The following is a 24,277-nucleotide window of genomic DNA, read 5'->3' on the forward strand; positions in this document are numbered from 1 at the left end:
CTGACTTCCTTGACCGGCTCTGTCGTCCACCCTGTGGAGCTGTGCCCAGCATCGGGACAGACAGCTGTCTCCAGCAGGAGTTTACTGGTTCGGGCTCCATGGCTTCCGCGGCTTTTTCTAGGACAATGATGGCGTCCTCAAAGGTGCAATCCGCCCTGCCTTCCATGGTGTTCCCTCTACTGGGATTCCCTTCCACAGCGCTGATAGTCCTTTGCACAGAGTACAGGTGTGAAGGTCCTTGTGACCCTGATCCAGAGCCTGAACCAGAGACGCTGTGCTTGGGGGCAAGGAGACCGCTTCGGTGCTTTAGGTGTTGAACTCATGGGGCTTTGGGCGGCTAAGGGCCTCGTCCAATATCAAAGGAACTTAAAAAGGCCGTCCCTTACTGGCGAGGTACCCCTGACTTCTGGGACAAAGCACCAATGGAACCAATCCAGAAAAAGGCTCTCATTGTCCAGGCCATCTTGGTGTACAACAGTCAAAAACACGGTACAAATTAGCAGGAAGAAGTGAGAGTCAAACGAAAGAGATGGAGGGAAACTGTCAACCCCGGGACCCCGGGACCCCGGGACCAGACCTGAACACGCCCGACAGGATCTGAATGGGCGCAGCGGGCAGGCGGCTGGCGCGAAGGGTGTGAGGCCTCAAACTTGCGAGCTCCAGGAGACACGGTGCGATCGTCACACTAAACCCCAACCTCTCAAGATGACCCTCGGCCACCAGAAGTTCACACAACAAACTTATGGACTTTGGCGAATCAAACTTACGAAGGAAGGGTTGTGTCGGATTCATTATGGAAAATTTTCCATTAAACTGACTAACACAAAGGGTAGTTAAAGCTTTCATAACTTGGAAAATTACTTTGCAGCCCACTTTGCTCAGTAAGATGCAACCCTGGCCACGCCCGATCATGGGCCCGACCATGGCAGCTCTTAGTGGGGAAGCTTTGATTCCGAGAGGTCTAGGCCAGGCCAGGCCAGGCAGTCTCTCCAGAGCTTGGTCCTCTCTCCTCGGTCATTCCAGAAGAGCCCAGACCCCACTCTCCTGCCAGAAGAGCAGCCTGGCTCTCACCCCCAGGCAGGCAGGTGTCCCCCTACCCAGAGCAAGTCCCCGAAGGTGGGGAAGCCGGTGGGGTCCTGGGCGGGCCTGGGGACACACATGGTTCTTGGGGCAGCTGCTGTCCCTTGATTCCTTCCTTTTTTCTTCAAAGTTCGTTTTGTTTTTTATTAGAATTATGCATGCACATAGTTGAAAGAGCCATCTTTCAACTATCCCCAACTCCCCTTCCCTAGAAGCAGTCCCATCAACCCCTTTAATGGATTTTTCTTTAGTATGTATGTTCATATTTCTAAGTAACACACTTACACTGTTAAGTTGGAATTTTCTTTTTTTGAGTTGGAGTCTCACTCCATCACCCGGGCCGGAGTGCAGTAGCACCCACCCCAGCGTTGACCTGCTCGGTTCTGGCGACCCTTCCGCCTCAGCTTTCCAAGTAGCCAGAACTACAGGCGTGCGCTACCACACCTGGCTAATTTTTTATTTATTGTGGAGACGAGGTCTCGCCAAGTTGCCTGGGCTGGTCTCAAACCCCTGGGCTCAGGCAGTCCACTTGACTCGGCCTCCCAAAGTGCTGGGATGACAGACTGAGCCCCCGAGCTCGGCCTAGTTGGCGTTTTTTTCCAAGTACTATTTATTGAATTCCCCACATGAAGGATGAGAACGTTGCCATTTTAGCCTTCCCCGTCGAGACACGGGGCTCTGACTGCTTTTGAACCCAGCTTCCAGACAGTTCTCTTATATTCCTGGCTTTCCCGACTCCCAGAGGTCTCAGCCCCAGGTTCAGAGCCGGGGTCTTCCCTGTGAGTCAGGTCACCGCCGCCAGCTTGGAGTCCAGCTTTCCTGAGAGTGCAGCTAAGCCAGTTATCCCTTGGCCAGCTGCTGCTTAGTTCCCAGACTCCTGCTGCTCTCATTTTCCTCGTCCTTACGGGTTTCTGCCTGTAAAAAACCCCTTCCTGTTGTCTTAACAGGCGTTTAGAAGGGAACTAAACGCATGTGTTAATTTACCATCTTTAGCAGGAAGGATGCCATTGATTTCTTTGTTTTTCTCCACCAGAGAACAATTTATTTCCTCCTGGACCACCTTCCTATCCTCCACGAAGCAGATCAGTTCAGTGGCTAGAAAGGAAGTGAGCATCTAAACACAGGCTCCAGCTCTGGCCATTGAAAGAAAGAGACAGCTATCAGAAAGTGGGGGGGGGGGATTTCCCCTGGGAGAATCTGGTAAATCTTTGACCAACTTTTATACATTTCACCCCACAGCAGCCAGACCCACGTGCCCCACCTAACCCCTAAAGGGGACCTCAATGGCACAGCCAGGAGTCTGGACTTGCCCAAACGGGTGCCCTCTGTAACATGGGATTGGAGGTGGGGTCTCACTCCTTGCCTCCGCTGCATTGTTTCAGTGAGGTTCTAACTAATAAAAATAGACATTTGTTTTACAATTTGAAATACTTCTCTCTCGCAGCGCGTTGGTGACCCACATCTTTGTGGAGATGAAAGTTCTGCAAGCAGAAAGCAATTACCTGTCAGAAGTAAAACCTTATGCCAATGCCCTTTGAGTCCAATACAAATGAGCAGTTTTCTTGTGACTAACGACCATGTCCTTCTAGTAACTGTGAACGTGAGAAACAAGATCGAAGCACTCTAAAATAAGTCCTCGGGATAGCAGAGGGGCCATGTAGGGTTCAGCAGAAGCTGAGAAACAATCTTTGTGTGCTGCTGAAGGTCTTCAAACCCTGAGCAGCTGGAACCATTACACCGTGGTCATCCCTTCCACACACAAAAAAACCCCGGGAGACCAGACTCTCCGCTTTTCCAGCATCAGGAAACACATCCCTTACGGAAATCAAACAGGTGAGCAGCGGAAAGCTACATTATGCTGACAACTGCCAAATGCCATAAACCCATGAATTTGCAAAGAATTGACTATGACTCAAACGGGTAAATTCAGCAATAGTTCTTTCCTCTGATCAACTGTTTTTTCAAATTGCACCAAGTCCACCATCTTCACAGCCACACATGCATTTAATGGAATTTAACACTTAGTTAAAGTCAAATCACATTTAGTCAATTAATATTTGAGCGACTGACTACTCTGGCAGAATGTTGGAACAGATGTCATGAGGGTAAAATGCAGAGTCACTCAGCAGATGATCTCGGTGTCGTAGGAGGTTCTGATCTGTTCTGTAGATGGAGTGTGTGCATGAAAGACACAGTGGCTGAAGAAGCCCTACCCGCAGAAGCAAAGAAATGGTCCGAACAGACGAATGGCGAAGGGAACCTAAATCCTGGCGTCGTGAAAGGTCTCCTGGAAGAAGCAGCAAAGTCCAGACTGGCAGAGAGGACGGAAGGAGAAGTCCCGCCCGAGGGCTGGCCAGTGGAAGCCTGGTGAGGCGGCCACACGTGGAGCTGGGACGACAGCCCGAGGCGGAGAGGGATGGCTCACTGCCCTCGCCCTTCGTCCTCAACCACTGCCAGCTGCCTCCCAGTCGGAGACTCTGCACACCGTCGTTGCTGTCAGTACCTTAAAGCACAGTGCCTCTCCTGGTTTGCTCAGACACCCATGTTTCCCACTGCCTCCTAAACCAAGGTGAGACTCCCCCAAAACACACTGTAAGTACCCAACGTATTTACTGTTGGCTGTGACATCTGTCACCTTCTGGATCATCGGGTTGATCAGGCTGGGGAGGCGGGCGTCCCCTTCCGTGCCACGTGTGTCTCTCTCCAAGCATATTTCCCTTGGTCGAAGAAGACGCCCTTCCTGGGAGAGGAGGACCGGCCTTTGGGCAGGGTCTCGAGCAGCTGCACCCCCGGTTGGAACCTCCAACAAGCTCTCAAGACATTTACTGTGCCACTTCCATATCCCCTATTCCATCTGAGGGCTCCAGAAGGCTGGATTTTTGGTATGCAAGAGCTACGAAGACCTTATGCACATAGGAGTTCAAAACGTATTCATCAAATGAATGAACAGGTGATTTAATGAACACGTTTCACATAACACTGGTAACATGGCGGCGGCCAGTTAGTAAATGACCTCGCTCCTCTTAGCAGTCAGGAGCTCGGGTTTGATACAAGAGATGCTGGGATGCTACTGGATGATTTTGTGTAAGGAAGTGACGTGATAAAGATGGTGTCTGAAGAACTTGCTTTAGTTGTAGACTGTCAGGAGAATGACCCTGGGAAGGCCAAGTGGGCAGAAGATCTCTTTGCTAACAATATTTTGCTGACAAAGATGAGTCAAGCAAGGTGAGGATTTTGGAGCCTGTGGATTAGTTACTGATGTGAATATTCTTTCAATGAACACTAGGAAAGAACATTGTCACACATGCTCTTACCTTCAACCTATTTTAAATAAGTGCATTTCTGAGATAAGAGAGCATTTGTTTTCAAGGTAGGTAATAGTTATAGCATCTTGATTTTAAAGAAGAGCAACCCCAAAAACCTTAGAAAGTCAGGACTGGTATTCTTATTTATGACTCAAAAATATTCTCCGTACTAGCATCTTCTAAACTGACACTCAGAAAATTAAAAGAATTCCATTTTGTTTATTTTTATTACAACACAGGACACTTAATTTTTTGGTTTTACCATGGTTAAAATTAACTAGACAGTTGCTTAGGTAAGTAGAATTTTACAATTTAGGATAACATTTGGATGTTAAATTACCTAACGTTTAGCACTTGAAAATCCCAGTGCTCTAAAAGGTGTCAGGGTGTCGTGACAGGTGCGGTGAGTCCTGGATGACCGGCAGGTTTAGCAGCACGTGGCACCAGGCCAGAGATCAGTGCAGGGGGCCTCCAACTTGATTGTACAAGAGAAGGTCCTGAAAACTCCTAACAGTTGCTAATTCCCAGCCCACTTCCAGACCAACATGGCTGCATCCTGAAAGCTCCCTGCAAGGTAAGTTTCCTATCCTTGGCGGATAACCTCTGAATGCATACTTTCTTTAGCCATAGAAAAATAATTTTCACATCTGATTTCCTTGATATACTATCGAAAAGATGAAACGGTTTCGGGGCAACAGACTTAGGAAGTTACTACTTATCTCAAAGAAAGGAGACAGACGTTCACTCACCGGCCTTCTGACAGTGCACGATCTTCTCATACACGGCATCTGCGTTTTCGATCAAGGCCTTGAGGGACTGAATCATCTGTAAAGGGAACATCCAGACATGAGCTCGCACCTGACACCAGACACCCTCCCGCATGGCGCTTGAGACTCCTCCCTACAAACAGGCTGGGGGGTGACTCCATTTGGTCCTTTGGATTTCCCCTGACTCAGGCTCAACTGCGGATGTGAAAAGCGAGAAGGCTGCACATCTGCACGCGATGGTAGCAGACAGCAGTACCTCCAGGTGGTGTGAGGCTAGTACAGCACTGAACTTGAAGCTTGAGCCGATACAGAACTGAGCTCATTTCGGTGTGAAAGCTACCACTAAATATGTGTGCATATCTGATTCGAATCCTACATCATATTTTTGTTTCTCCAAAGTAACAAAATCTTCAACTTCATCTTCTAGAAAGCCTCAACACCTACACACTTCACCCGTTTCAGTCACAATGCATTCATCTTTAAATCAGTTTTTAAAAGGGAGAATAAAAAATCGCATTTATTTGATACCATTCATCACTAATGATACCTCCCCAACTAGCATTTTTATGTTCCCCCATCAACCGTTTTTAAAGTGTTCAAATTTTGATTTCTTGTTCCAAATCGCATGTGCTCATTTTTAGAGCCTGAGTCTAAAGACGAGAAAGAACCAGGGCACACGTGATTAATCATTTTACTCACCAAAACACCAGAAAGAGCAGTCTCTGAAGCACGCCTGTTGGCTCTGACATCACTATAAAAATGGGGTAGCCAGATCCAGCTCTCATGGCCCAGGCGGGCAAAATTATACTTGTCTTAGTAGAAGTACTAAATTTTTGTGTTTGAATGTGCAAATCTTTGCACAATAACAGTACCTATTTGACGTGACCATTCTATTTTAAATAACGCCCATCCATTCCTTTCAGTTCTGCTTTTTCTTTGTAGCATTTTTTTACTAACCCTCACCAGTAATTATTTTATAGTAGCTAAATATATGTAGTTTGAATTATTTGTATAACTCTGAGAACATCATATTTTACAGTTACACTCACTTTAACATACAACCAACATGTCTCTTAAGAAGCACTCTAAACCAGGCTCGGTGCTCAGCCTGTAATCCCACGCTTTGGGAGGCGAGGTGAGTGGACTGCCTGAGCCCACAGGTTCGAGACCCTCCTGGGCAACTTGGCAAGACCTCATCTCTACAATAAATCAAAAAAATTAGCCAGGCATGGTAGTGTCCGCCTGTAGTTCCAGCTACTTGGAAGGCTGAGGTGGAAGGATCGCCAGAGCCTAGCAGGTCAAGGCTGCAGTGGCCGGGAGCGGTCACTGCACTCCAGTCTGGGTGACAGAGTGAGACTCCAACTCAAAAAAAAAAAAAAGCACTCTAAATGCTTGAAGCCAGTCCTACAGCATTTATCAACTTCCACAGGTCTCATACAAACACGGTAAGCATAGGAAGCGAAGGCCAAAGGAGGCATTTATTTATGTCTTCACTGCATATCTTCATTACTAACGAGGAATCTACTGCAGGTGGCCCTGTGTGGGGACCAGGGTGTGGGCCCTGCAGAAATGGCCCTGTCCCCAGGAAGCCCACGCCCAGGGCAGAGCCTGCACTTTGGAATTCCAGCTCTTCAGATTCATTGTTCAAGATGAGTTACTCCTGTGAACTAAAAGATGCTATTTTGCAGGCGGACACACTGAGCAGGCAGTGATGCAGTCGACCAGCCCAGAAAGCCACCACACACAGAAATGGAGGCATTTGGCCCATCGCATGACCTGCATTCTGCAAAGGCTCATGACGTCATCAGAAGCCTTTCCGGCTCTGATGTCAAGCCAAACGGGAGCCAAGAGGAGGCGAGCCAGGATGGCTCTGTCACAGCCTGGCGTCAGAGAACTGGCCAACTGTGGCCCCACCCCCATTCGGACACGAAGAAGAAAACGCCACATGCAGGGCCACGAACCCGGTCACGAAGCCCAGGAGCTGCTCACCCTGCCAGCCACGTCCTCCTTCCGTCCAGCTGACAATTAGGACGGAAGGTAACGTGCGTGGCACTGAGGACCCAGCAGGGGCAACGTGGAGGTGCCGGGTGACCTAGCGGCGACCGGTCTCTGTCCGAGTCTGCTACTTTACAACAAGCCGTGTCTGAAAACAGCGCAAGCGTTGGCCGAATGACTTGAGATGGAGATAATCCACACTGGCTCGGATCTGTGCTTGGCACATTCAATTTCTCTGTCCACGTGAAGTGGGTGTTTATGGTGTCAGTTTTACAGACACGCACGGGAAGATCTGCCTGAGAGGTACCATCCTCACCAAGGTCACCTGGTACCCTAGGCAAAGGGACTGTCGTCAGGAAGTGATGGAACAGGTGGGTATTCCATGGGACCCCCAAACCTCGCTCTTCCACGATACCACGGCAAGGCTTGATGCACGCATAGCAATCGCACAAGTAAAGAGCAAAGGGCGTTCCAGCCAGAAGGATGCAAGAAGGCAGAAGGGAATTCTTCAGCTCCTGAAGGTACCACACGGCATGGCCACATCATCTCAGCCACAGACGCTGACCCGACATTGCTTGCTCAAATAATATTTCTAGAAAGCACTTGGAGAAAATATTTTTAAAGGAACAGTGATAAACGAATTACTTGGCTCCATTTCAAAATTCATTGTTACAAACGAGAAATCATTTCTATTTACTGTGAAGCTACTAGAATCAGCATCTCAGATGAGACAAAAGCAGATGTGTGAGGAAGAATATACCGAGATGAGCCAATGACAAAATTGCTCAAGTGACCCTGTTTTCTCTTGCGTGTTACATCATGTTGACAGAATGCGAGGCCAAGGAGGGTGGATGGCTTACAGGCGTGATCTGCGTTAATGCAAAAGCATGCATCTCATCAGCCCCTTGGAGCACAGGCATAAGACACCCTGGAGCACGGGCATAGGAACCCCTGGAGCCCGGGTGTAAGACCCCCTGGAGCACGGACGTAGGGCCCCTTGGAGCATGGTATGCGTCTTGGCACAGCAGTCAGATAACCCACTGCCGCCCGAGTAACCAGCCACAGGGATGCCTCTGTGGCTTATTCAGTGTGAGACGCTCTTATACGGTTGTTGCGAATGAACTTTATGATGGCGACCTATTACCTGCCACAGCGCAGAAATCAATTGCTTAAGTCTGATCACCTCCAGTTAAGGTTTTCATACAGGACTACAGCAGACGAGAAGCAGGAGATTTCAACGAAAGGCAAAGCAAAAATGGCAATGAATATTTTACTTGGCTGGAAAGCAACCAGAAAGGCCCTTCCCAAGAGTGCTTTTGGAAGTAACTCCCAGGTCAAGGTGAGGTAAACTTCTCTGTTTATGAACTGTGAGGAGGACGATTACTATGTTACACATCACACACTGACACATTGCTATAGCTTGACGGACTGCTCCTTCATTTCCTGGTTTGAAACTAGCTTGTCGACTCAGAAAATCCAGTTTTCGGAAGAAGCAAGTCTGTGGTTTTATATCAGGATCTCATGTCAGGCTCCGGACGAGACACTGAATCACCTTTCAGTTCAGGAACACAGATTTTCTTAATGGTTATAAAAGTAGTTTGCCCATAAGCTTGACTCCTTGGGTGAAAGACATTCTAGTGTTACTGTTTTCTGCGTTTTCCCCTTTACCTGGTTTTGAACTTCAGCTTCAGGGAGAAAATCCCCACCTCTTAGCCCCTTTCTTGGCCTGTCCCGTCCTTAACGCACAGACGAGGTGTGGCCACGGCTGTTTCTGCTGCAGCTGTTTCCGGTGAAGTTACAGTCTGAGAAGCCCCAAAGCTGTTCCAGAAGAGAACGGCTGGCTAGCAAAAGAGCTTTGTTCTTTCACATGGATTCTGTAATTACTTGACACACGACAAGTAAGCATCTTCTCAAACGCAAATAATTGAAAGATTCTCATTCTCAGTCACGCTGATGGATTCATAAAAAAGATGGAATCTACCCCGTCCCACCCAGAAGGCCCCGACTGCTAAAGTCACTTGGCGATCCACGTGAGGCCTCTGTGGACCAGCAAATGCCCGGGGGCGGGGGTGGCTCGAGGCGCCCAGAGTGGCCTTGGGAGGACAGGACTGAAGCGGGACTTGCGTCTCAGGACTCCGGGGACGATCGCAAAACGGCAAACGTGACTTGGATCAGTCTTCAGAAGACAGGAGTGCCTTCTGTCCACAGGAGCATCTTCCCGTCTCACTGGAATTTTCTGTGTTCCCTTCAACACTCGGCATTGTCAGTAGGATGGTATTAAGAGGCAGGGCCTTCACGAGGTCATTAGGCCATCAGCTTCTCCCTCGTGAATGAGCTTCAGGCCCTGATAGAAGAGGCTTTGCTCAGTGTCAGCCGGCCTGCCTCTCCAATGCAACCAGAAGACCCTTCCCAGCTGCCCCCACCTCAACCTTGAACTCCCCAGCCTCCAGAACTGCGAGGAACTAAATCTCCACATCTATAAATTACCCAGTCTGTAGCATTCTGTCATCGCAGCACGAAATGGACGAAACCGCCTAGAAAGCTCTGTGTCTCGGTGGGACGGGCAGCCCACCGCAGCCTCCAGCGTGACAGAAAGCAGGTGCAAAATGCCCTCAGGAGCCCGTGGGCATTTGTGCTTTTTTTCTGTGCTCCTGAAAGAAGCGCCTCTCTGAGCTCACAACATACTCTTTCTCTTAAATGCTTTCCAATAATTATGACTTTGTAGGCGAAGAATTGTGGTTTGCTTCTAAAACACTGGGGCTCGGGACTGCTAAACTGAAATTCAGAGGTCAATGTTCCTTTCCCCAAAGTTTCCCAGTAGGGCAAAGTGCCACAAAGTTGAGTGAATGGAAGAGGCACCATTATAAGGTTATTGCTGGAAAACACAACGCAGCTTCTAAAACTTGAACATAAGGGAAGAGCCACACGTCGGAGCTGAACTGCAGGCCATGGCCGTGGGGTGTGGCCCAGCTGGGCGCTGATGAGGCCAGGATCCCACCCCTGCAGGGAGGGCAGAGGCTACCTCCAATCAGGGCCCGGGGCTTGCCACGTCACTCAGAGCTGTGGTCATTGTCCCTTCCAGCGAGGCCACTATGAAAGCTTTCTAAACACCAAGTTGCCTCCAAAGCACCATGTCCTGGTTTCCTTAGGAAACTTCTCTTCTACTGTAAGCCTGCTATGCAATTTGCAGCAGAGACCAACCTGAAAGGAGATGACAGGAGTCGCTCGCAAGCACAGCTGAACTGTTGACACACGGAGAGGGGTGCACGCGGGGGCCCCCACCTACGGGACCCGCTGCAGGCACGGGGGAGGGTGGGGCCAGAAACCACGGGAAGGAGCGCCAGGCTCCTGGGCTGCTTCCTCCTGCGGGACTGAATGCAGGGAGGCATGCAAGCAGAAGCAGCAAGGGCAGGGGCGGGCTGAGACCCGAAAGCAACACCACAGCTCGACTCTCCTCCCAGAGCCTTGCCGGCTCAGCAGAGACGTGCTGTGACCACAGGGCAGCTCAGAACCACGGGCCGTGAGAGGGGACGGGGAGGGGCAGGAGGCCACTGCCCTTGAGAGACACGAGAGCCGCAGAGGGGCCAGGAAGGCGAGGCTGAAATGGAGAAAAGATGCGGGTAGGACAGAGGGGACAGAGGCTGGTGGGGCCAAGGATGACGGCAGGTAAGCTGGTTAGGGGAAGGAAAGTTGTAACACATCCTGCAGCTGTAAAGCGCTTTACAGTTTATAAGCAGAAACTGGTGCACGCCCTGCTGCTGCACAGCGCTTTACAGTTTACAAGTAGAAACCGGTGCACACCCTGCAGCTATAAAGGGCTTTACAGTTTACAAGTAGAAACTTGTGCATACCCTGCAGCTGCAAAGGGCTTTACAGTTTGCAAGTAGAAACTGGTGCACACCCTGCAACTACAAAGGGCTTTACAGTTTACAAGTAGAAATGGGTGCACACCCTGCAGCTGCAAAGGGCTTTACAGTTTACAAGTAGAAATGGGTGTACACCCTGCAGCTGCAAAGCGCTTTACAGTTTACAAGTAGAAACTGGTACATACCCTGCAGCTGCAAAGGGCTTTACAGTTTACAAGTAGAAACGGGTGCACACCCTGCAGCTGCAAAGGGCTTTACAGTTTACAAGTAGAAACGGGTGCACACCCTGCAGCTGCAAAGCGCTTTACAGTTTACAAGTAGAAACGGATGTGTACCCTGCAGCTGTAAAGCACTTTACAGTAGAAACTGTGGCCGGAACTACAGGCGCGTGCTACCACGCCCGGCTCATTCTTTTATTTCTTGTAGAGACAAGGTCTTGCCAAGTTGCCCGGGTTGGTCTCGAACCCGTGGGCTCAGGCAATGCACTCGCCTCGGCTTCCCCAAGTGCTGTGAGGACAGGCTGAGCCACTGAGTCCGGTCAACCAGGACACTCCTAACTTTCAACCTTGAAAGGTGAACGAAAGTGACAAGATCATGGCTGACTCCATTTGTGGAGCCTGTGAGTGCAGGTGGTTGCAGGGTGGGGGTTAAATCAAGGCATGGACCTTTGCAAAGGGAAATCGGCCAGGAGCGCCCCTCCCTCCACGCAGGTCCAGAAAACAGAAAAGAACAAACATCGCCAGGCATTTGGGTGATTCTCAAACGCTTGAGAAGTTTTTATTTTCCAGCTATTTGTGTTCATTCATTCATTCATTCTCCAAGCCACTCAGGCCAGTTCAGGACCATCCCGGCAGCTCAGGGCAGCTCAGGGCGCAAGGCGGGAGCCAGGCTGACCAGGACGCCGTCCCACCGTGGGGCCACGCACACACTCACGCACACTCGCAACAGGACCATGTGGACACGCCAGTCCACCTCACGGGCACAGCTTTGGCATGTGGCAGGAGGCTGGAGAAACCGGAAAAACCCACACAGACCTGGAGGATGTGTGGACTCCACATGTACTGAGCCCACATGTACTGAGCCCAGCCGGGACGCGACTTGTTTTCCCTCAGGGTTGTAGTGAAACGACATTGAACGAGACGGCATTATTTGAGGACCTGCTGCAATTCAGCACGACGGCGCTGCACTGAAAGTCACCCCACTACCCCAAACTGTGCAGGAAGAACCCCAGGGCTTGTAGGAGAGTGGGTTAGGAACACAAGTCTACAAAGTTTTGCAGCGGCACATCAAAAAGACAGAAGGCAAATAAATGCCTCACGGCCTCGCCTATGTTCAGTGGTTAAAGAATACAGGGATACTGCGTCCGATGTGGCCCTCGAGCTTGAAAAACCCGAGTTGCTGGTGGAGGTGGGAGCTGGAAGGGCTGCAGCTTGCGGGAAACTTGAAAATGGGGGGAGGAGAGCCATCTGAAATCCAATGAAAAGTTGTCACACAAGATGTGACGGGCACAGCTCATGACACCCTTGGAAAGCCTAGGTGGCGGGCAGATGCGTGAAGCTGGGTTTCCTTCCAGTTCACACTGGCACACACCCGAAGAGCCCAGGTGGCTGGAGGAAGCCTGAGGGTGTGTGTGCCTTCAGTTCACACCAGGACACACTTTGAGAGCCCAGGTAGCTGGCAGAAGCCTGAGAGTGTGTGTAGGCCCAGTTCGCCAGGCATAGTTTTGCACTATTTCCTGCACTCATTTAGTGTTGCTTGTGGGCAAAACTGGGCACAGGCAAATGGATGTGTCATGCTCAAAAGGTATCACCTGCATTCGAGGAAGTCTGCATTTTCAAAACAGGTGTTAACAGCAGAGCTGACTGCAGAGGGGAGAGTATGTCAAAATCTTTCTGAAAGTTTTGATTACAGAATTCTTCTATGCAATTTTATTTTGAAGTGTAAGTTAAACTTTCAATTTCTACCACATTCCATCAAAGCCTTTCAATTTCTATCACATTCAATCAATTAGCACTCTATAAATCTGCTCCAACACTGTATTTACTATTTTAGCAATCATTTCTTGCCAGTGGCAGATGCCAAGTGTAAAATCTGGAATGAATGATGGGTCGCAAGTGGCCCTGGGTGCACACCCAGGAAGCCACAATTCTCTGACTTTTCAGTAGATGCGGGCTTTTATAAAGCTCACTTCAGAGCTCGGGTGACACCATGAATTCCTGCCTCTCCTGTCACACAACGTTCACCTACACCCTGGGACAATCTCGTGCACTAACTCTCAGATAAAATCCTGTAAAGTGACATCCATCTCATCTGCAGGTTCTGGTCAAATTTTCACATCACGAAAGGCCTCCTCGGCCAACACTTCTCACTCTACAGCAGCTTGTGAACACACTCACACATTTAGATGGGGCTGCATCTCCCAGGTAAAACTTAAGTGCAGATTCCGAGCTAAACCGCCATACACACACAGGGAAGACGCTCATATGCTTTCCGTGCAGGGTGCGATCTAGATATCGCCTGCAGTCACCCGGATGACATCTGGATTCGGCCTAAAATTCATGAAAACAAACGGTATCATGTGGTCAAAACAACCCAGCAATCGCCTTGGTTCCTACTTTCTACTGACTGCTCTGGTGTCCAGCAGACACAGGAGGGCCCAGTTGCAGACACTTGTGGGGATTTCAGAGAGGCCCTTCCGGGTTCGCCACCAGAAGTCCTTAGTCAGACACATGTGTCAGGCTGCGGGGAGAGGTGAGAGGAGCAAGGGAAAAGGGAAGAGAACTCCAAGTGGGAAAACAACTGCAACAAAAGCACGTCGGGAGGAAGAAAAGAAGGAAAGACGCGACCACAGAGGTGCAGCTCAGGGAGGTCAAGGTCATGAACGCACCAGGTGATTTATCTTACCCAAACAGCACTTTTCCCTGAGATGAGAAATTCCTATTTTATGCAGACAGCTGAACAAACTGCAACGTCATAACCAAACTTTGACTTAAAGGGAATCCACCTCTACGGCTAGATTGAGGGTTAGCAATACTAGAAGCGTCCTTGTCGCCCCAGATATATTTAAATAAAGCCAAAGCTGGCACAGCGCCACTGTGCAAAACAACTTAGGAGAAACTAAAAAAACCAGGCGTCCCAGCGGCAGCAAAAGATTGGCGGTGAAGTCAACAGAGAGACTTGAAATGTTTGTCCTACTCTGCATTGTCAGCAAACTGTTGAAAACCTCTGAGTTGCGAATTTTAGTTTTGTGTGAGCCACAAGTTTAAGTTAAGGAATATAAATTATTTAATCTCATTTCAGGAAATAAATGGAACTTCAAAAAACAGAAATAATTTTGAATGTGATCTGGTACTGTTTCTGGTCCTATACATATGATGAAAGGAAGGAAGGAAGGAAAGAAGGAAGAGAAAGAAAATTGAGCAACAAAACAGAACCTACCCTACTCTAAAAAGGAACTCTGTGGCAATTACAAAACTATCCAGAAAAACTATGGAATAATTTCTACGGCTCTCTGGAGCAATTTCTCATGCTGTGCTTTCCTGAGTGAAGAGCACGTATGCAGCAGGCTCACATGCACTTACATGATAATAATCATCTTACCTTGCTATTTTATGATCAATCTTCTAGACCAGGAGTTTCGGGTAGGGGAACTTGGTGAGCGACACGTCCCTTGTGCATGCTCATGTGAGCGGCCTCAAGAGATATTCTCACAATAAAAATGTGGCTTTACAGCACAGGACGCTTTGCACCACAGTGACCTTGAAGACAGACACACACAGGCCCAGCCTCTCCTGGCCTGTGGTCATGTCAACCTCTTAACACTGTAAAACGCTTCCTGGCTGTTCTAAGCTGCAGTAATGAGGGGCTCACATGATATCCTCGTACCACCCCAGATGGCACGGAACTTACACGCGCCTGTGCTCAAAGATCCTCTCTGGCCACGAGAGGAGGATGGGGTGTGGGCAAGAGAGGGCACTTGGCAACTCCGGGAGAACTTTCGACAGGGCCCGGGGATGTCCAGTGAGGACGGGTCCACAGCCAGCACCTGGCTTCCCCGCTGTAAACACCCGGAGAGAGAGGGTCAGGAGGGCCAGGACACTCTCTCCCCACCGGGAAGTCCAAAGACGGTGAGTTCCGTAGTTATGTCTTGTGTGGAGGGTGGAGGCTCCAAAAGCTTGGGGAAGAATCAGACCCAGCTCCAAGCCAGGCCTGAAGCGCTCCGGCAAGAGGGAAGGGAAGCTTGGCAGGTCAAGTCCAAAGATTCAGCGCAGAGCAGGAACTTCTGGATGCTGCATTACCTCTTTCAAGTCACTAAGGACCATTTACAGTTCCGGCATGCTCGTTTAAAACTATTACTACGGAATTAATCACATTTCAAAAGGTACAATTTGAATTAAGCATAGAACCACTTATATTCCTGCCTAGTTATAGCAAGCCTTTTCTCCAAGGGATCAAGGTGATTTAGAAACTCCTAATTAACAGACGTAATTCAATCACAGAGTCCTGTAAGGGATCCTTCGCTTCTCTCAGGCCCGTGATCACCAAGTGCAGATGTTTGTGAAGAGAGCAGGGCATGGGGGTCCGCGCAGTCACGGAAAGCAACGTCCTTGCACAGCAGTGGCCGGAGTTCTCCAGGAGGGACAGGGCGAGACGGGGAGGGGAGCGCACCGCATGTCTGCAGGAGTCTGTGTCTGTGCTGTCCACATCCAGGGCGACCACACAGTCACTCGTTCTGCGTTCCGGCCCCGTTCAGAGGAGACAGACGCCTCGCCCAGCAAGGCGGTAGGAAAGCTCACCTTCTGCTTTTCATTTTGAACTTGACACCCGCCTTCGTGGAAGGAGTAACCACACCTCCTGCACAGCCGAGTAGAGCGTGAGATGATGTCAAAGTCAACACACGTGTGGGCTTCAGACTTGGAGCCCCAGGATTCCAGCTTTCCATACAGCTTGGATATGGTCCCCTCCACGCCTCGTGTTGCCAGGTGAGCCCCCGTTTTGGAGGTGGGTGGGGCTCAGGGGTGGATCCCGCACGAGTGGCTTCTTGCCACTCTCCCGCTAAGGAGTGAGCGTTTGTTTGGTTTTCTGAATTGGGGTCTCTTTGTGTCACCCAGGCTGGAGTGCAGTGGCACAATCATGACAGTCACAGCTCACAGCAGCCTCAACTTCCCGGGCTCATCCTTCCACCTCAGCCTCCCTAGTAGCTGGGACTACAGATGTGCATCACCACGTCCGGCTATGTTGCCCAGGCTGGTCTCAAGCTCCTGGACTTCCTGCCTCAGTCTCCCAAAGTGCTGGGATGACAGGTGTGAGCCACCACACCCGGCCTCCATCTGTAAGTTCTATCAGGTGGAAGCTGGTTGTTTAAATGAGCCTGGCACCACCTCTCTCTCCTGAGTCCTCTCTCACCAGGTGCCATGGGGGCCCTGATATGCCTTCCACCATGCGTGGAAGCTTCCTGAGGCTTCACCAGAAGCAGACTCCGGCACCCTGATTCTAGAACGGTCTGCAGAACCGTGAGCCAATGAACCTCTTTTCTTACAAATTACCAAACCTTGGGCATTTCTTTATAACGATTCAAGACATATGTTTGAAATCTACGGCAATGATAATGCCACTATTTATGGAAGATTTATTATGCTCTAGGCTATTTACACATAGGTAGTTTTATGACCCTTCGAGGTTACAGATAAAGAAGTGGACCTGACCACGGTCACAGAAGTAAGCACCAGAGCAGGGGCTGTCTCATTACCAGGGCTCATCACAACACGCCCCCCACAAGCCACCCACCTACGTCCTAGGGTGCAGGGAGGCTCCTCCCACATCCCTATTTCTAGCCACACCCCGCGTCTCTGCATAGAAATACTCACATGGCCCCGGGTGTACACGACCCACGCACCCTGCCTGGGTGGCCCGTGCATCACCACTGCACTTCCTCAGACGTGCCCTGAGAAACACGCCGTGCCTACCCTCGGCTGTCCTGGGAGTTGTCCTGGGAGTGGCGGGTGAGAGAAGGATGAGGATGGAGGCCTCCCAGTGAGGGGTCGGAGTTGTGGTGTCGGGGGGAGGGCGATGGACAACGGGGGGGCTCACTCACCAGCAGGGGCTAAGGGGCAGGCATGCCGCAGCCGGGGGAAAGAGGGCGTCTGGCCCTCAAGGACTTCTCTGCTGGGCCCAGCCAGAAGCCCACGCCCACCCAAGGCTCCTCCATGCCCGCAGCCTGCGGGCTCAAGCCACGGCACACCAGGGCGTCTGACGATCAGCTCATGCACCATGGACTGACGGGCACGCTTGGGAAATCCTAACACACCATGCACAGGGCGGGGTGCGCCCACTTCGGGGTGGCCTCACTGAACCAGGCTGCTCTCCTCTCCTAGCCAGGGGGTGGTGAGGGTCCCCACCTCGGTCTCCTCCACTCCTGCACGCCTCACCGTTTTGCATTTTTCTTCTGGGGCGTATGCCTCTCTAAGACGGGGATTTCAGGGCAAAGAGTCCTATGGCAAAGGGAGGGAGAGACACCTGCGCTGGGACACACAGGCCTGCCCATCCCCTCCCCGTGAGCGCCTGGAGCTGTCCATCTCCTCTGCACCCTCCCCTCCCTGGGCCAATCGAGGCAACCTCGCTCACGGCCTGAGAATGTGGTGCTTCTGTCCAGCACTGAGACGGGAGAGCGGCCACCCTGTCCTCTGCCCCCTTCCAGCCCTCAGGGTTGTGTGTGTGTGTGTGTGTGTGTGTGTGTGTGTGTGTAAGCATGTGCACAAGTCAAATCAAGCGTGGAGGACACAGGCACACGGGGGACACAGACATAGGGTATAAAGGGGAGCGGGTATCTGTGTCCCAGAGGTCAGGTACTTCTCATTCATTCACCGAAAACACACCGTGAGTGCCTGCTGCATGCCAGGCTTTGCAGTGAGTGCGGAGGGCAGGGCGGTGAGCAGGACGGCGGCCCTGGGGTCCTGGACTCAGGCCTGGGGGAGGGGACCGTGGTGGGGGAGGGGAGAGGGCACTTCAAACAAGAGACTCACGCCCATGAATGAGGGCGGTAAGCTGCATGAGCATGAGCGGAACAAACAGCGTCCGCAGCAGTGAGGCAGGGGGTTTCGGAGGACGTGAGCATCTTGCCGGGCCTTCCCCCCTCCTGGGGATGGGGGGCTCCCAGGCTGGTCCCGGCCCCAGCACTCTCGAGACAGCCTTACACAGACGTGACAGGAGAAGAAGCCCCCTGCCCCAGGAAGGCTGAGGGGCAACGAGTTTCAGGGGCAAGCAGAGCTGTGACTCACTCCACCCGATTCCCGTCCTCCCCCTGCCCTGCTCCCCAACAAGAAGGACGCGGCTGGCTGAGAGGAGGGGTGCCCCTGAAGCTCCGGTCTTGGGCTCATTTTAACGCCTCGTGACCACGCAGCACAGCCACGGTTATTCGTATCACTGAACACGGGAAGGCGGCCTTCGTGACAGCTTTGACTTGATCACAGCTCGAGCCAAGGGTGGACTGCCACCTCGCGCTACCGACGCAGCTGGCTTGCCTCATGGGCTCTGGAAAACATCCATGTGCACGTGCATTTCCATGGCGCCTTCCGGGTTCCACCTGCTTCCTGAGGTTCTGACCACTGAGTACCACCCTGTAGGCCTCCTGCTTCCTGCCAGAGAGGGTGCACAGGCATCGGGGCGCTCTCCCTCCCCCTGGGAGGAGCCGGGGCGATGCTCTCAAGGGTCCGAATGCAACATTTGCAAAGAAAGACAGAAGACCCTTAACATCGTCCTTTAAGCCGGCAAGGGAGACGCTGGGGGATCAGTGTGTCCGCATTCCCTGGGGACCCTCTTTTGAGGACCTATCAACAGCCAGGCGCTCAACGTTTCGGGGTGTCAGGCTGGGCTTCGTGACAGCCTCGGTACCCAGCTCGGCCACGGCGTGAGGACGTGTCATCGAGGACAGCGCGTGGAGGCAGCTGTGCACCACAGAACTTCCTTCATGGTCACTGGCATTTGGCTTTCATATCATTTTCATGGGTCATGAAATGGTGTGCACTTTTCCCAGTAAATTAAAACGGAAAAGTCATTCTCAGCTTGCAGCCCTCATTCAAACAGGAATCAGCTGGTGACTCTGGTGAAAGTGCACAGGGCGGTGAAGTGTGCTATGTCACACGTGTGTTTTAGAAAAGACCGTGAAAAACCAAGCACAGTGAGTATTTTAAACAGGTAAATGTGTGGTATCACATATGCCCGCAAAAGGAATTTGGGGCTATGGGGAAATCTAGCATTTAACAACACAGATAGGACTGCGTTTTAGGGAATCAACTAAAAACTGATTAAGTGCTGTCCCAGTTACATTGAGCTAAATAGTCAATAGCCATTTCTATCCACAAATATAGAATTAATTGGGATTTGTTGTTGTTGTTGCGAAAAAGTGACTTGAAAGCTACAATTATTTCATGCCATGGAGTACAATGATTAAGAAAACTAGAATGACCAACAGTGATTTCAAAGAAAATACTGAATTACAGATTTCTTTTAAGCAGATGATGGCTCTCTTACATCAAATCTTTCTATAAAAATCCCAAACATTTAGACCCAAAGAGGTGACTAATAGTATTATGCAGTAGGGAAATAAATATTTTAAACCACTTAACACGGTATTTTTAAGCTAATTGGTAATTAGGCTTGCAGAGTGAAACTTAACTCTTAGCACAACATACTGTCCACCCACTGAGTTGACTGTGAGAGGAACTTTCTTAGGGTTCAGTATTTAAGACATCCTAATTAAGTTAGGAAGTGCTTTAAACCCATTATTAAATGCTGTTTTAATTCCTGATAAATTTGTCTGGTGGTAAAATCAGCTTTCTGGCATTAAAGGTGGTTATTTAGTGGGGTGAGTGGCATTAATTATTTCACAGTCATCTAGGGAGGTGAGCAAAGAGAATGAAAAACGTGTCCTGTTGAGACAAGCCAGCGAGTGACAGCAGCTGTGGTCCCTGCTATCAGAGCAGCCAGTGCACGCGTGCGAATCACCATGCAGACACGCAGCTCGCAGAGGTCTGGCGAGGGTGATGGGAGCTTGCCCACCTATGTGAAGTCCAGACACGAGGCGTCCAGCAATGCTGTACTCCTCTTATGCTCAAGAGATCAGATGCAACATAACAACTAAATACTTCAAGGCTCCTGGCTGTGGAGGAAAATCACTACCTCATTACTCAAAAGGTCATGAGAAACAGGTTACTTCCCGCCCCTCCCCAGGTCATGACGAGGGATATCACAGCAGGGAAAAAGGTCAGAATTTAGCACACCTTTTTGCCCAAGAAATGATGCCAGAAAGTGGCCTAAGTAGGTGTCAACAACTACATATGCTTGCAAACAATTCTGAAATCTGTGATTTCTCATCTACACTGGTTGTTTCAATAGCTTCCTTTTTTTTTTTTGAGTTGGAGTCTCACTCTGTCACCCAGGCTGGAGTGCCGTGGCACACTCATGGCCACCCCAGCGTCGACGTGCTGGGCTCCAGCAATCCTTCTGCCTCAGCCTTCCAAGTAGCCAGAACTACAGGTTCATGGTACCATGCCTGGTTATTTTTATTTTTTTTTTTTTTTTTGAGTTGGAGTCTCACTCGGTCGCCCAGACTGGAGTGTATGTGGCCGCTCCCGGCCACCGCAGCCTCGACCTGCTGGGCTCCGGCGATCCTTCCGCCTCAGCCTTCCGAGTAGCCGGAATTACAGGCATGCGCTACCACGCCCAGCTGATTTTTTGATTTATTGTAGCGATGAGGTCTCGCTGCCCAGACGGGTCTCGAACCCGCGGGCTCAGGCAATCCACTCACCTCAGCCTCCCAAAGGCGCGGGATTACAGGCTGAGCCACCGAGCCCGGCTGCCTGGTTATTTTTATAAAATTTATTGTAGAGACGAGGTCTCACCATGTTGTCCAGGCTGGTCTTGAACCCACGGGTTCAGTCAATGCACTCGCCTTGGCCTCCCAAAGTGCTAGGATTACAGGCCCCAGTAACTTCATTTTTAGGCCGTATATTTCATCCAAATTATTCCATTTCTCAGGGAGTTAGCTTCTAAAACGTGCTGCACGCCCACAAAGGACACATCCACAAATTCGGAAGAGCTCGCCGTGGTGCACACGCACACATCTATGATTCACCACGGACAGTTTTATAGAAGGGTCTGGAGTGAGTTCAGTCTTTCCAACTCAGCTCCACTGGGCTCATGACACTGTCACGCCTCTGAACAAGAACGCATACGCCTCTTTAAACCACACGTGTGTGGGTGGCACCAGATCACACGATCCCCGATGAAGGAATCTTGCACGGCAGCCAGGGAGTGAGGCTGAGGACGTCGAAGATTCTGAACAGCACAACCGTCTGATCGCTGCAACCTCCTTGCGCTCCAAACTCTCACCTGCGTGTGCTCTGCCTCCACTCCCAGGTGGAATTCACAGCTCCCTACCTGGGCAGACACTGCCACCGCGGAGACAGCTGCTGCAGTGACACCTTCAGGGTGCATTTCCTGGGTCCTCCGTGGGGAGTGGCCTGGGGTGTGCTTGGTGTTTTGGAGTGGAGCCCACACATGGGAAGCGCCAGGGCTGCCATCGCAGGCCTCTGCCAGCTCACGGCGAGGGAGAGGACCCCGTCCACTTCTCTCTCCAAGTGGCCAGCTCGAGCAGGCACAGCACCCCTGTGCCTACAGCATCGGGGCAGGGGGAGCTGAAGGAGAGACATGGCCCCCTGCTCAGCGTCCACCGGACCCGGGAGCCCGGGCCCCCAACAAATGAAGGCAGGCTGAGTGTGTGCAGAGTGGTGTGCACTGCCTTTCAATTCTGCCAGTCTGGCAGGGTCTGAGACGCACACGCTGCACGTTTCCACACGCCGAAAGCTAGTCGGCCGCTTTGTGCCTTTGATCATCGCTTTTCTGCTTGAAAAGAATCCCCACAAAGAGGACAATCACAGTCCACAAAACTGGATGAGAGATGATACCATCCTGTGGATGCCACAAAAATAGTCACAGACTTAAGACATCACGCAGAGTCTAAAGCAGCAGGTCCAACCCGCGGCCCAGGGACGTGGCGGGAGGATGGCAGGCGTTAGCCATGGAGACAGTCTTCGCCAGGAGCACAGAGGACTTCTGCAGCCACACCCTGCCCGGGCAAGCAGTGGCCCCTTTGTGGAGGAACAGGAGTCAGGAGAGAAAGTCAGAGAGACGGAGCACTTACCTACAGAGCTGGCCGTTTTGGTCCAAAACAGATCATGTGTGTACGTGAATGCAGTAGGTCAAGGCTACCAAACAGAACCAGAATGGAGGAATGCCTCGCTCCTCTAAGAGAGACCAGAAAGTTACATTTCCTTTTTCATCCGTATCGAGCATGAAGGCTGAACTCAAACTCTGCCTCACAGGGTAAGGTGTTGACAGGCTGAAATGGATGACGGCCACAGAAATGTCAAGGCGGCCACAGAAGTGTCAAGACAGCCAGCGCAACCTCCTCCAACTGTAGAAGTTTACTTATTCCAAGTCTAGGAGAGGCAAAAAGTTCACTGAAACCACTAGGGTAAGGAGGCTCAATGCTTCCTCACAGCTTTGAAAGTCTCCAGGGCTCATGGCTGGTCGAAAGGAACTGTGTGTATTATCTCCAGAGCAAGTATGGGATTGTAAAGACGCATAAAGTCCCTTTTATTCCTTTAAAAAATGGCCCGTAAGGGTCTTTGACAGAGAAGAACTTAGAAGGTGCCTTTCAGCCACCCAGAAACACAAAGGGAAAATATCAAAGAAGAAAAAAATATCCAACGTCAGCTCTGAAGAAGTCACACAAGAGCAAAAGCCACCCTTCAACGTGGATGTGACGGGAACACGGGATGGATTTCCCCTGCTTCTGCACAGGAAGAAGCAGGACGGCAGTGCCTCAGTGATCTGCGTTTCATCAAAAACGCAGCAGGTTCTTTTGCACAAAGCACAGGTTTAGAAAGAAGTTCCCTAATTTTTCTCGAGCTTTGGGTTTCAGGTATATCCTGGACATATTTTCTACCGGATTCAGGGAAACAAAACGTTTGAAAAATAGGACATCTTTCTCCGCCCCTTTAAAAGGCAATGGAAGACGGGCTCGGTGGCTCAGCCTGTAATCCCGCGCCTTTGGGAGGCTGAGGCGAGTGGATTGCCTGAGCCCGCGGGTTCGAGACCCGCCTGGGCGACTTGGAAAGACCTCATCTCTACTATAAACCAAAATGAGCCGGGTGTGGTAGGGCGCGCCTGTAATTCCAGCTCCTCGGAAGGCTGAGGCGGAAGGATCGCCGGAGCCCAGCAGGTCGAGGCTGCGGTGGCCGGGAGCAGCCGCTGCACTCCAGTCTGGGTGACAGAGTGAGACTCCCACTCAAAACAAAACAAACAAACAAACAAACAAACAAAGGCAATGGAAAGGTTCTAAACAAAGACATGAATGCTTGGAGATCCTGTCACCACACGGCCCCAAGCCACGGTGCCACACGGGCCTCCAGCCCAAAGAGTCCACCCAAGACACGGCGTCGCAGTGGGAAGATCTGAGGCCACCAGGGACTGCATGGGGGGCTCCCACCTCCTAGATACCCTCAGGCCGGGCAGGCCCAACTGCTGCCTCCTGGCTTACTCAGACTTTTTAGACTGGACTGTTAGGACGGCGGATGGTACAGCGGCTCCCTCCTACACACATCGTCCCTCGTCTGAAGACGCCGGCTGGGGATTCACTGAACTCCCTGGAGGTTTCTGTCCAGTCAAAAGCTGCCGTGAGACGATGTCGCTTTCAAGGGACTGACGGCCCCCAAAGGCTCCCTTTTCCCCACCTGTTCCTTGCCGAGCATCAGGTGGGGGGCTGTAAGGACACTTTAAAGATGTGGTTTCCATGGAGACGGATACAGCTGGAAAATTCGGAAACACAGTCGTATAACCACCTCCACGCCTGTGCCTTGAAGCAGAGTCTTCCGGAAGTCCGCAGTCTCCCCGCTCCTGATGACTCTGGGTGTCCAGCAACTTCCCCCTGACGACCGGTCACGCCACCAGCACTCTTATCTGCTCAGCCTCGCCTTCCTTCCACTGGCTTGGGAACCCGAACCATTGTTGATCGGCCCATCGGCGGTGTGGATGGTTCCAGAGAAGCTGCTTTTGGCAGCCAGACCGCGCCAGTCACCAAATGAAACCATGGCCTTTGGCTTTCTGGTCACCCTCTGCAGGCTGTCTCGGCCTTTCCCGGGTTCTTCCTCCCTCCTTCCCTCCCTCCCCCCCTTTCCCCTTAATTCCCTCCTCCTTCTCTTCC

General features: G+C 51.1%; 1 protein-coding gene across 1 annotated transcript in view; it reads right to left on the reverse strand.

Moving 5' to 3' along the window:
- PLCL2 (phospholipase C like 2) overlaps positions 1–24,277 on the reverse strand; it is a 159,491-nt gene that overhangs the window by 31,855 nt on the left and 103,359 nt on the right. Inside the window, exon 4 of the mRNA XM_008049553.1 lies at positions 5,135–5,210. Within this exon, the coding sequence (XP_008047744.1) occupies positions 5,135–5,210 (76 nt within the window). The remainder of the gene's footprint in view (positions 1–5,134; positions 5,211–24,277) is intronic.

Source organism: Carlito syrichta, unplaced genomic scaffold, assembly GCF_000164805.1.
Source record: "Carlito syrichta isolate Samal-C Ts95f unplaced genomic scaffold, Tarsius_syrichta-2.0.1 Scaffold135739, whole genome shotgun sequence".
NCBI classification, from domain to species: domain Eukaryota; kingdom Metazoa; phylum Chordata; class Mammalia; order Primates; family Tarsiidae; genus Carlito; species Carlito syrichta.